Source organism: Parasteatoda tepidariorum, chromosome X1 (genome assembly GCF_043381705.1).
Source record: "Parasteatoda tepidariorum isolate YZ-2023 chromosome X1, CAS_Ptep_4.0, whole genome shotgun sequence".
NCBI lineage: Eukaryota > Metazoa > Arthropoda > Arachnida > Araneae > Theridiidae > Parasteatoda > Parasteatoda tepidariorum.
Genome location: NC_092214.1, coordinates 26,688,908 through 26,702,174, shown reverse-complemented (window position 1 = coordinate 26,702,174; position 13,267 = coordinate 26,688,908). Strand labels below are relative to the sequence as shown.

Sequence of the window (13,267 nt, the reverse complement as noted above, 5' to 3'; positions counted from 1 at the left end):
CAATTACAGGCACTGGACGGTTTTTTTTATAGAGAAATGAGCTGACTGCAAAAATTAACGGTCAACTCAACTAATTTTGATGGATGGAATCCATTACAACTGAAGGTACTAAGCTTTCTCAAAGAGGGAAGCTGGCCGTATAAAATACCGGGCAGCTATTTGAATTTTAAGGAAATTTCTAAGAGTATTCCAAAAATGTTTACGTAATTCATAATTATGAAGTGAACGTGTCATACACCAGGTAAGCGTAACTCTTATCGTTCAGAACCCCATTGGATAAGGCTTATTCAATTCTAGTTTCATTAAAAATTCTTGAAATATTTTTCTTGTATAAAGAAGAAAGCGTTAGAATAAAAGGATATTTATCAATTTCAAATAAATTCCGATATATCAACTAATTTTAATGTATCGATTATCAATCACTGATGCATTCTATATATAATCAAATACCATTAATAAGTAAATTATTAATTATTTCTTATTAGATATTGAAATTGTTTAATGCTTAGAAAGGGAAAAGCTTTTAGTTATAGCTATATAATTATCATGCTCAGTTTAAGAGTAAGAATTATATAAATCATTTTATAATTCGTAATATTTTGACATGAAATACGCAAAACAAATGTATTGTAATATTTAATAATTTCCTGTCAAAATTAGGTGAGGTTACAAACAGTGAGGCAAACAAACTAATCTTAAGGAAGGAGGAAAATATGGAAGGAAATCTTTTGTTATCTTCCCTTGACCTTTCGTGTATTAATCGGACAACTGCCTGAAAAATAGAAAAGATGAGTATATTATTGAAACAAGAATCTATATAAATATCGATTGTTCGCAACGGTATGGAAACTATAACCAAGAAAGCTAGAAAGATTATTATTCAATCGACTGCTCTTGGTAAGTGCAGTTTTTTCTAACTTCTCTGATCAAATGCATTTTAATATTACTCGTTCATGATCAATGCATGCATTTACATTGAAATCACATTTAAATTAGATTTTTGGTTCGAACTAATTCCCAGAAAGCTGAAAGGTTTTTTTTTCACTTATCGCAAATTAGAACAATATAAATTTTTCGAATCTTTCTAGTGTGAGTTAAACATTTCAGAGACAAAAAATCGCGAAATTTTAGTCATATATATCAGTTTTTGCCTTATCAATGATAAACGATGAATCGGGCTAAAATTTTCGAAAGCGCCAACATTAAGGAGCAGTAAATTCCGCGTTGAGTGATAAAATTAAATATAAAATTTAATTGAATAGTTTGGTCGGAATTATTAGTCATAAAGTTTGCGAAGTTTTTAGCTTCTAATGAAAAAGGCGTTATGATCGCTTTCAATCGTTTGTGATTCAAAACTGACATATAAAAAGCGTATAATATGAAAAATTTTGAGATATGAAAATTTTTTTATTATTAATAAACCGTGACAAACCAAAATCTGGAGAATGTCAGCTTTAACAAGTGAATGTGAAAAATCACATAGTCGCTATTGAGAATGTCCGAAATATATGCTATTTCTAAAAAGCAATGTTCTTTTTAAAATTTGTTTATTTTACCAGAGGTGACAGTCTTTATGGGTCAAGCTAAAAGGTAACGTGTTTCCTCAGCAATAAATTTTTTTTTAACTTCAATTGAAATTGCAAAAAAACCTAAAACCTTTGTTCTACTAATGCTACTTTTACATTGCGGACAAACTATGGCCCCCTACATGTTTTTATCCATTATATATCCATTATAATCCACATAAGATTAATGCACAAAATGACAATTTTATATGAGGCATTATGAAAAAAAAAATTATTTCCATTTTTGAATTTCAAAACTTATTAAGGAAAAAAAATTTAACCTGGTATCACTACTCAAACTTGCGAAAGTTTCATACAGTTTTCCTAACACCAGGATATTTTTTTATTTATCTGATATACATTTATTTGACATATATATATTATTGTTAAATGCGTCTCTTAACTAAATTCATTGATAGTTCTTTCTGATTCGATACTGCATAATTTAAATTTTATTTTAAAGTTGAAAAATTTATTTGACTTTAATAAAATATGATATGTACGATAAATATTCGATAAATATATTTTATCATCTAACTGCCCTAAATTCAAATTAAGAAACAAACGAGATTTACGTTCGTAGTCCACGTAACGATATTAAGCGGTGCTATAAATTGTGTTTGCTCTAAAATAGTAAAAGGAGGAAAAAGAAGAAACAAAATAAAATATTAGCAAGGAAAATATTAGCAATATAAAATATTAGCCCAAATCGAATGGAAAATTTATTTTACATTTCCTTCTGTAATGAACTTTCTTTAAGCAAAATATCAATACAGTGTAAAATTTGTCAGTTTAATATCAGCTTCTTCATTAATCTATATTATGAACACAATTTATGTTTCGCAAATTCATGACTTTCTAGGACGGAATTCAGCTAAATTTTCGCAATTACGATGGTCAAATTTTGCCAATCAAGTGCCCGTATTTTTACTGATCGCAAAATGCGGCATCTTTACGAAATACAGGCTTTTGATTGGCTAAATTGAGATATCATAATTGCGAAATTTTAGCTGAATTCCGCCCTAATGTCAGCAAGGATATGAAATTTTTGCAGCTAGATGACAAAGTCAACAATCAGAAAACTCCATTCGGCATGATGGACATAGAATTGTCAGAAAATCAATAAAATGGACAGAACGACATTTCGTTTGTCATTGGAAGCTATTTTAGATTCTATTCAATTTTCCTGTTATTTATAATGAGGTGAAAAATTTAAATTCCTCCATAAAGTTCGGTTCTGCATTACTGAAATAGTGAAGCAGAGGGGGGGGGGCAAAGAAGTTTTTGTCCCGGGCCCCAATTAGGCTAAGTCGGGCCCTGCTTCTTCAACCTCAGCTCTTCCTAATAAAACGTGGAGAACCAAATTGAACAATGAAACAATATAGCAGTTTTATTACCCAGAAATCTGGAAAAACAGCATTACGTTTAGCTTTGATTTTCTGCTATGAGTAGAAATGATTTATGGTTATCTATGGGTAGAAATGGTCGTTATTTTATAAGAGAGTAAGCCTTGGAGAGCAAACTTTTTAGCTCCAGAATTTTCACACTTCTATTTTTTTATTATTTTGTCACACACTTCACCATTTAATGCTTTCACACTTATATATTTAATGTGTTTTTCATCAGAAGTGGACAATGCGGCTTATTTTGCGAGAACTGATTCTGCCCAGACCAATCAATTAGATTTATTGTTTAAATATACCATTCGAGATGGAATTTACTGCTCTTTAATTTTGGTGTGTTCAAATGTTCGCACCCGCTGCGTCGCTCAGCTCATAATGATGACGTTCATAATGGCTCAAAAAAATTAAAAAATATCCTAAATTTGTGCAGTTTTTTATTTCTCAAAACCATTGCCCACCTCAGACATTCTATTTGAGATGATCAAAGAGAAATAAAATCATTTGTAGTTGTCTAAAAACTAGTTCAAGGCACGGCGTTTTTTCAATCTAATACAGTATAAACAGACAGATAACGCATAAGCGTTATTCTTAATATTCTTAATTTTTCAGCATTTCGTTTGATTTTTCATTTCTAGATGAAAATGAAGCCACTTAAAGCTATTTTGTGCTTGACAGTGTTACTGGAAATAAGCAACTGCGTGTTTTCAGAACCATTACGGTAAGTAACTAAAATTTTTCTTATTAATTTTACAATTTAAATTTAAATTATGAAATCAATAGTTGATTCCCTTCATTCTCTATTTACGCTTCTACTTTCATATTCTATAATCTGGAAAACTTGTTACGAAAGCATTTTAAATAATTTCAGATAATTTGAAAGATGCGTGTAAGTACATTTGAATTCACTATTCGCTTTATATATTTTGATTTTTATTCTGCATTTTGTTGAATATTTATTTTCTGTAATTGCTTGATTGTTTTCTTTTGCATTTTTTCTTATTTTGCATTTTTGGCTTAATAAATTCTATTTTTGTTTCAATTTTTTTGGTGCTCCTCACACTATTGCATTGAAATGTTTTGCTCTGGCCATATTAATACTAAATTAGAAAGCACTATTTTTTTCATGTGTAATTGTGTGAGCTGTTTACGAAATTATATCTTTTCTTTATTTTATTTTATTTTATTTTCCAATTATTGTTTATTTTTTACTTTTTAAGTTTTAAAATTTTTTTATATTTTTGAATATTTTTAAAAACATTTTTTAATTTTCTTCCTCTCCTTTAGAAAACCTTTACATTTTTTCCCTTGTTTTCTGTTTATTTTGAATTAATTTTATGAGTTCTATGTACTTGCAGCTTATGCGTAGTAAATAAAACTTATTATTTTTCTCAATTTTCCTCGCATATATATATATATATATATATACATTCGGGGCAATGTTATTGAAACTTATTATGTTTCTTAATTTTTTCTTTAGAACGAACACAACTGAGCCACTCCACTTGGCACATACATGTTTAAGAATTACATTAAATGGTCAAAAAGATGACCGAGCACCAATTCTCTTAGTGCATGGTTTTTTGGGATTTCAGGGAATGTATATGGATTTAATGCATGATCTCGCATTAAAAACAGCTAGAAAAGTAAGTTGTAAAAACAACAGGGATTGAAAATTTTATTGCTTAACGCCCCCAGGTCATGTAAAATTTTCGTTTTCATGTAAAAAAATTCAGTATGTACTATAAATATACATAATTACGGAATTTTTTATAAATATTGATTAAGCAACTCTGTAACATCTTGATGAATTTCTGCATGGACTTTAGTAAAGACATGATCACTCTCATTATTTAAATTTTTCTGCTTTTGACTTCTTATATAGCTTCACGAAAAATTAAGAGATTATTGATTTAAATTTTCTATGAACTTTTGATGAATTCTTTATCTTTTTAAATTTGATTAACCTCTATTTTCTTTTCATTCATGGTCTTACTCATTCTTTCGATAACCGTTAAAATGATTTTTTACAGCAATATCAAGCTAAACCTAACCATAGTCCAATACCACATCATAGTCATTTTAACGAAACAGAAACTTGCGTTGATTAAACAAGGCAGTCAGTGTAAATTTTATGAAGAAACTGAAAGGTTACCGCTACTGAAAAAAAACGTAACTACTTTTTGAAAAAAATTTTAATTTTGTAGCTTATACTTAAACTTGGGCATACTGAAATAATGTTGTTGAAAAAGCAAATGTTTCACACGAACTTATTCGGTCTTATTTTAGCTTCATTTACTTTGAAATTTTATTTCATACCTTGAACTGCATCCTGATATTCATGAAATGTAAAATTTTTAGGTATGTACCGTTGACTTGCGTAATCATGGAGACAGCCCATGGAGCAATGATACAGATCTTAAAGCTATGGCTTCAGACTTACCTCTTTTAATGAAAACACTTGATACAGATAAACTAGTTATACTTGGCCATAGCTTGGGAGGAAAGATTGCTGTCGATTTTACTCTAACATACGTAAGATGTATTTTTAATATTTTTGTCACTCTATGTTTATTTATTTATTTATTATTATTTATTTTTTTTGTAAAAATCATGTATGGGTGTGATTCGACACTCTTTTGTCAGAGGAAATAAAAAATTCCACGTTATTCTATAATGACCATCTTAGTGCAGAGAATTGTCTTAAGTCTGAAATATACAAATATTTAAAATGTATATAAAAAATGCTTTACTTCTTTGATTTATTTTATTACTGTGGTGTTGAACAGTCAACCCAATTCCAAGCTTACGACTATCGATCTTCAACTCCTCCGTAGTCTTGTAATTTTGAGCCAAACTTAGAAGATGAGGGCACTCCTGGATCAAGCATTGGAACAGACTAGCCTTCCTGGAGGAATTTTTGAGGGAACAAACCTGTATTTGCGTTGCTCGAAGAACGAAACCACGAAAACCTCCCACTGTTAGCCCGACGGCAAAGAGATTCTAACCTATGACTACGACTGAGGATATTTTCACGCCAGCACTATGGTCGGTACGAGCTGGGAGCAGAAACCATACCTACCAGCCATTTCTGGGATTCAAACCTGGGTTACCTCATTGGGAGGCAAATGCTCTATCTCCTGAGCCACTGCTGCTTTTTACTTGTTGGAAGAAATTCCCAAATAGGTGACATTTTTTATATTTCACTATCCAGATAAAAATCATTACATTACACTGTTTTTCGAAGATCTTTAAGCAAGGAAAAAAAAAGGCCATGGTTTAAACTCCTTACACTTGAGGCAAAGCTATAATTTTGAACCATATACACCATCTTGTTGAAAAGAATAATTACTTTTAGAGACAGGTACTATAATCTAGATCAAGCAAATTGATAGAATCAAAACTATGAGCTTTGTATTAAGAAAACTACGTTATCTGATTTGTTTTCATTGAAAGGCTCTGTAAATTTAATTTGTATACTTGCTTTAGTGCATTTATAAACGAAACTTGATATTCGAATAATTTTATGCTCGTAAATATGTATACTTACTTTATTTTGGCCATCAATCATTAATTTATACATTGATTAAGTTTGACTATGTGTATATTTCTTATAAAAAGCCAGAAAAGGTAGAGAAGCTAATCGTGGAAGATATGCGACCGAATGGCCTCAGTGAAGAAGTTCAAAAGCGGTATGGTGGAAATTTGGATTATTTACGAGATGCTTTAAGACTCATTCCTGAAGGTGCAAATGAAGATAAAGCCAAAAAAAGAATTGTGAGTTTTTATAACTCTTTATTGAAATTGGTAAGCAAACCATATATTTTTTCCTTTCAAAAAAAGTTTATATATTATTAATAAACCGTGACGAACCAAAATCTGGAGAATCACATAATCGCTAATGAGAATGTCCGAAATATATGCTATTTCAAATTTGAAATTAATTTTTTAATGTAAAATATAAAAAACAATTCTAAACAGCGTTATGACTAAGCCGGAGAGGCAATTCGAAAATTTTTTTTAAAGATAACTTTTCCAAAATCGAGTTAAGGGCGTCGTTATCAGTATCGCATGGGACGAAAAAATGCCTTCCGCCGACGCTGTCCACTGCTAATGATGAATGCTAATGTTCGCTATTGCATATTCTTTTCTGGGTGCTTAGTTTTTCCTATTAATCTGCGTCTTCACTGTGATTGCCTTGTCATGATAGTCATTTTGAATTAAGGAGTTGTTTTGATATCATCATCCTTATGATCTGTGTCTTATTCCTCATTTACTGTCTAATGAAGCTTTGATTTTCGTAGTTAAATTTGCCTCCAGAAGCACAAATAAGGCATATTAATCACAGTCAATGCACTCATGATTTCTGTATTTTTGTTTTAGATAAAATATATTATGAGCCATTGCACCAGTGCAGAAAAGGTCTCATCCCAAATTTTGCATGCCTAAATCTCCTTAAATTAATCAAAAAGTGCAATATTCAGAATTATTAATTGACTTAAAACACATTTTGGCAAACAAGCTTCCAAATTTAAAGTTTAAAAAATATTTTTTTAATTTAAATAATTTTATTTTCTGATTTTAATTTTAAATTTTTGTGGGGTGCTGAAGTATGATTTTACCTCATTCAGGACGTAGTTTATGGCTTGTTTAGTTTGTAGAAAGAAAGAGAAAGAATTTCAGAGGGTAAAAGAAATTTTTTAACCAATCTAAAGAAATTAATAAACTTATTGTAATATTTTAATGCCTAACACTTTCAAGCCATATTGTCGTAAAATCATATGCTGTTAGATATTTTTTATCATAAATAACCTTTAAAGCGAAAATATACTAAAGAAATGCACCAAAAAATATTAATTAACAGTGTTTTAATAAGGTTTTTTGAAAAGTAAAATAAAAGGCAATAGTCGTATGCCTAAAGTTTCAGGCAAGACTATAGTTTTTGATAATTTTAACTATTAAACCATCTTACCGTAAAACATTATATGGGCTTCTTGAGAGACAAATAACTTAAATACTTTTAAAAATTATTCAACTTTTAAATAGGGCAAACAATCACGAATAATTGTTGAAACACCACAGCAGTTATGAAAATAGCGTATTATTCGCAAAAAAGCGTTATTTAGTTGGATGATTGAGCTTTCGAAAAACATCCTTGTATTGCATTAATGACACAATTTGTATCTTAAAAACGGTAAGGATAATGTTTCTCTTTCATAAAATTTTATTTTATTTAAATTGATAGATGCAAATTTTATTGGGTAAAGAGCCATAACAAAATCTCATAACTGCATCGATTTCTTTATAAATGATCCACGATCCAAATTAATAATTTAATAACGAATGCATTTATTAAGAACTTTATTAGTGACTTCATGATGCTGAATACCTTTACCCTTAGTATTAAAAACGTACTTTTTCGAAGCATTGTCTAAAAATAGGAAAGGTACGTACTTTAGTACGTAGATAAGTACGTTAAAAACGTACTTTTTTAGAAATATTGTCTATAAATAGGAAAGGTAGGGTAAGAGAAAAAATCCATCTTCCAGTCAGACTCTGTTTTTAATATTTCTACCCTAACTTACTAAATATCGATTCGTCAGATTTAGAATTTATTTTTTAACTACTTAAATATTAATTTGAATATGTTTGTTTGTATTACTTCCTTTTTGATAAGTATTTTAAAAATCAGATTAAAGATTTCCCTGAATGAAATTCGAGAACATTATTGATTGAAAACAGATTTATATTTAATTTGTTAGGCTAAATTATAAGAGGATAATATTAGAAAAACTAATTTCCATAAATTATATTTAGATGGATAAGACTCTAAGTTACGATGAGAAGTTCGTTGATTACATTCCAATAAAATTCTCAGACAGCAAATGGAAATGGAAAGCAAACCTTGATGTTCTTGACAAACTCCAGGCAGATCCTGTAAAACATCTGACTATTATTGGTGGTAAATATGAAAAGCCAGCTCTTTTCATTTATGGAGAACAGTCTGTGTTCAAAGTGTAAGAGTTTGGTTTTGTATGCTCTCAACTACAAAGTGTTCCGCATTTACATACTTAATATACATTTTCAAAATCTTCCAATGTAATATGATAATAAATAATATTTATTGAATTATTATTATTATTTTTATCAAATTTATCATTATCCAAATCAATTAATTTAAAAGTGGTATAGAAATGTTAAAATTAAACTTACCATACTCAGAGATTCGTAGCTCTACAACGGGTCTTAATTAAACTTCAAATGTATGTTGCGTAGACGTATAGGTTTCCCTCGAAATATAATAATTTGATATTTTGGCAGCAGGATTCATTACAATAAAATAAAAAGAAAGCTTACTGTTCATCAGTTAGAAACTCAAGAAATTGCAAAATATTTTAATCAATTATAACTTAGTGTGATTTATTTGCTTTACCTGTTGGCCAAGACCAACAATATTCTTAAAGCATACCACCGTGTTTTCAACATTTATATTCACATATTAGTAATACAACGGCGTCTGTTGACAATTTCAAACTATTTTCTAAATAGAAGTCTTGAGCACGTGATTCAGATATGATGTATTTAACACTATATTGCCCAAGGAAGTCATTTTGACTGCTTTTTAACTGCTTTTTCATTTGCAAAAAATGTACAAATAATAATGCATAAATTATTTTTTTGTCAAGTGAAGTAATTTTTGTTTACTGCTGATATTTACTAATAACTTGTTATAAAACTGTAAATAATATAAAAAATATTAAAAATTAATTAAGCAAATTTCTTTACACATTAGTTATTCTTGCAGAATGCAGTCATTTTGACTGCAATACAGGTATACACTAAGTTTCAGTCTTTCTAATGTTAAAGAAGCATACGGAAGCGTTATGTAGAACTGGAGCTTCGAATCCCTGAGTGTCATTAATTTCGCTTTAAACCAACCTATATTAAAATCGTCAAAAACAATTTAATTTGTCTCATGGCTCTGCAAAACAGTTCTTAACGAGTAAATTAACGCCTTCATCTTTATCTAACAATAAGCTGATTCTTGAAGATTTCAATTTCTTCTTTGATCTGATTGACATCGCTAGTGATAAATCAGAATTTACTAATGTGCTTTTCCCCACTTAGACAGTAATGTTCCTTCCAAACTTTTTTTTATAACCAAGTTTAAAAATGATTTCTAAAATTTATCTAAAACTCTTTAATTACAGAGCACAATTACACAGCACTTGAAAAACGCAGCATACTAACTTTAATTCTTAGGATAATTTTCATTTTATTCGACAAATAAAAAAAAAAGATTAACGCAATTTTCAATCTACAGGAATTGTCAAAAAGTCATGCTTGATTAACTCAAAAATTGCAAGTCTGATCAAAGCAATTCTAACTACAGCAATTCCGAATAAGCGAATGCCTCGTGAAAAATTTTCAAAAATTTAAATTCTAAGTGAGAATAAGGTTCTTGTAATGTACCATGAAGAGATTATAACCTCACTAAAAGTAAAAAATATCTTGTATTTTATATATCCTGAATGCAAAAATTCTAAATTTAATTTAAATAAAAATAATTTTAATTTCCAAAAATCTCTATTTTATTTCAAATAGAAATATAATTTTTAGTCCATTTGTATCATTTTTTTGAAGCTGGGTGCTGTTGCTGCATCCAAAAATCATGTTGATTTCCCTCAGAAACTATGGAAATTAGTATACTCGTAATCAGAGCACTAAAACATAGAGAGTATAAATACACTCCTGCACTCACAGAAAAATGATTTGAAAATTTATTATTATAATTATTTTTATCTAATTTTATTTGAATCTTCACTACTTACCAATTACATCAAAAGCAACCTCCCATCAAAATGAACCAACCCAAAATTTATTATTGTAATTATTTTTATCTAATTTTATTTGAATCTCCACTACTTACCAATTACATCAAAAGAAACCTCCCATCAAAAGCAACCAACCCAAAATTTATTATTATAATTATTTTCATCTAATTTTATTTGAATCTTCACTACTTACCAATTACATCAAAAGCAACCTCCCATCAAAGGCAACCAACCCAAAATTTATTATTATAATTGTTTTTATCTAATTTTAATTGAATCTCCACTACTTACCAATTGCATCGAAAACAACCTCCCTAAACTGGCTGCACTAAAGTAGATTTCCATCAAGCTCAAATGCGAATAAAACTTCGACCGCCTTGATTATATACCTTGGGAGATCGATCTTTTAAGGGTGTTTCTTAAATCAACTTCAAATAAACCTCAAATCAACCTTGACGCCTCAAAACAACCTCATATAAACCTCACAAATACCTTTAATTTTTGTAAGGATCTATACGCCTTTATTTCTCGCTAATTTCACGTGTAATCTCCTCTCATTCTGCTATTTGGACTCTATGTTAGTGCAGCAAATTTTAATGGCCAGAAATGCACATTTTTCTGTGTACAAAATAGTTCTGTTCACAAATTTATTTTATATGTGCTAATTTTTGTTCGTTATTTTTTAGTGGTGACGTTAAAGAGGAGATTCTTGAACTTTTTCCAAACGCCCAGTTATATTCAGTAAAAGGTGGCCACCATGCTATAAATGGATATCCTGAATACAGAAATGAAGTCATAAACTTTATCAATGCAGAATGATGAAAAGATGTGGAAAAAAATATAACTCAAAGTAAAGCACAAAACTACGTAATAACTACAAAAAGGTCATAAATACATTATTGACATTGATTCTATAGACTTGTTCCTTTCAACCATATCAGTTTCATGTAAAACAGGAATAATAAAAGAATGTCCTTAACTGAATAAATAATCTGATTCTAATATTATTGTTATTGAAAGCTTATTTGTTTCAACAACCACACTTCAGCAACAACTCCATTATTACTTACAAATTTTACTAGTATAGATTCAATGATTTCTCAGATCAATTAAAAATTAATATTTTATAAATTATTAGGATTTTTTTAAAATAATAATTGAATCTAGAAAAAAGGCATCAACATTTCGCAATTGTTGGTGCAAATTTGTCTGATGTTAGTAAAGCTTAAATCTCAGATGTTAATAAAGTTTCAACATCATATGGTGATAATGCTGCAACATTAGATGTTGTATCTCTTCAAGTGATGTTGCTAATGCTTCGGCATCACATGTTAATTATGCTTCAATATCAGATGTTGAAAATAGTTCAACAACAAATTACTTCAAAATTGAACGATAATAGTGATTGCCGTGTGCCAGTAGGACTTATGAAAAAGTCGTGTAATCTTAAGAATATGTAGATAGCGAAAAATGAAAGAAACACCGCAATGTGTAACATTTTAATTCTTGTCATAAAATATTGCATTTTTCAGGAAAAAATAAGCCTTTTCACAAATAAAAAAATTTCTGTTAAATTTTATTAGACGCGTGTGTATTTGGTTAGTCCAAAATCATAAAAAGTAGGGGAGAGTGGGGTCAATTGTAGCAGGGTACGATTGTAACAGAGCAAAAATTTCGAGTGTCGGGTTCTAGATCTGGTTCCTAGGTGGCACACAGGGTGTATTTAATAAATCTACATTTACACCCCTGCTGGCAACCATTTTTATGTACTTTTGAAAGAGTTACATAACAAAAGATATTTTCACGCTACGTAAGTACTTTTTTTGGTATTAGAATATTATATTGTAACAAAGTAATTTTGTTTAAACAAATAAAAATTATTAACCGAATATGTAAGTGGACACCTTAATTAACATTTCAAAAAAAAAAAATTAGTTTTGTTAATTAACTAGCAATGTTTTTAACAAATGAAGCTGAAATGGCGTCTTGGGGACGATTGTAACAATAAGTAAAGGGACGATTGTAACAGCTGAAAATAAATAATCTTATGTTTACAAACCATTACTTAACTCTTTAAGAACCACCAATAGTTTCCTATATCATTTATATTATGTTGCATGTGCATTATTTTATTTGTCACCTTTCACAGCATAAATTAAAATTTTTAACCCCTTAAAGTTAAAAGTTTAACCCTTTAGGTCTCTGCTCATTATTATTTTTACTCCTAAAATATCACTACTATTTTGATCAATAAAAAAATATATCACAACTATGATAATATGTATAATTAACTATGTTTAAGTTGAATTTATGAACTGTTACAATTGACCCCGTTAGTGGGGACAATTGTAACAAGTGTACGACTGTCAAAATTTGTTAATAACTAATATAATAACATTTAAAATGAGGTATTTATTTTTTTTCCTAGTAGAGGATAGTCTACTTTACTCGTCTGTCAATTACTACT

General features: G+C 29.3%; 1 protein-coding gene across 3 annotated transcripts; it reads left to right on the top strand.

Annotated features, from left to right (window-relative positions):
* Window positions 1-741: 741 nt before the first annotated feature.
* LOC122268208 (sn-1-specific diacylglycerol lipase ABHD11-like) lies at window positions 742-11,807 on the top strand. 3 transcript variants are annotated; one of them, XM_016074655.4, is made up of 7 exons: window positions 742-897; window positions 3,604-3,686; window positions 4,446-4,611; window positions 5,327-5,500; window positions 6,587-6,772; window positions 8,783-8,927; window positions 11,487-11,807. In XM_016074655.4, the coding sequence occupies exons 2-7, from the start codon at window positions 3,604-3,606 to the stop codon at window positions 11,543-11,545; spliced, it is 813 nt and encodes a 270-aa protein (XP_015930141.1). In that variant the 5' UTR covers window positions 742-897; the 3' UTR covers window positions 11,546-11,807. The 3 variants fall into 3 exon arrangements, with proteins under 3 accessions (XP_015930141.1, XP_015930140.1, XP_042899862.1); XM_016074654.4 differs by having other exon boundaries at window positions 8,783-8,982; XM_043043928.2 differs by having other exon boundaries at window positions 764-897; window positions 3,578-3,686; window positions 8,783-8,982.
* Window positions 11,808-13,267: the final 1,460 nt, after the last annotated feature.

What these genes read in the sequence shown, in the direction of transcription:
- LOC122268208 (XM_016074654.4), top strand. Translation starts at nt 3,604, where the DNA reads ATGAAAATGAAGCCACTTAAAGCTATTTTGTGCTTGACAGTGTTACTG. An exon ending in CATTAAAAACAGCTAGAAAA is followed by an intron (nt 4,612 to 5,326) that starts GTAAGTTGTAAA and finishes TAAAATTTTTAG; the next exon opens with GTATGTACCGTTGACTTGCG. An exon ending in TCGATTTTACTCTAACATAC is followed by an intron (nt 5,501 to 6,586) that starts GTAAGATGTATT and finishes TCTTATAAAAAG; the next exon opens with CCAGAAAAGGTAGAGAAGCT.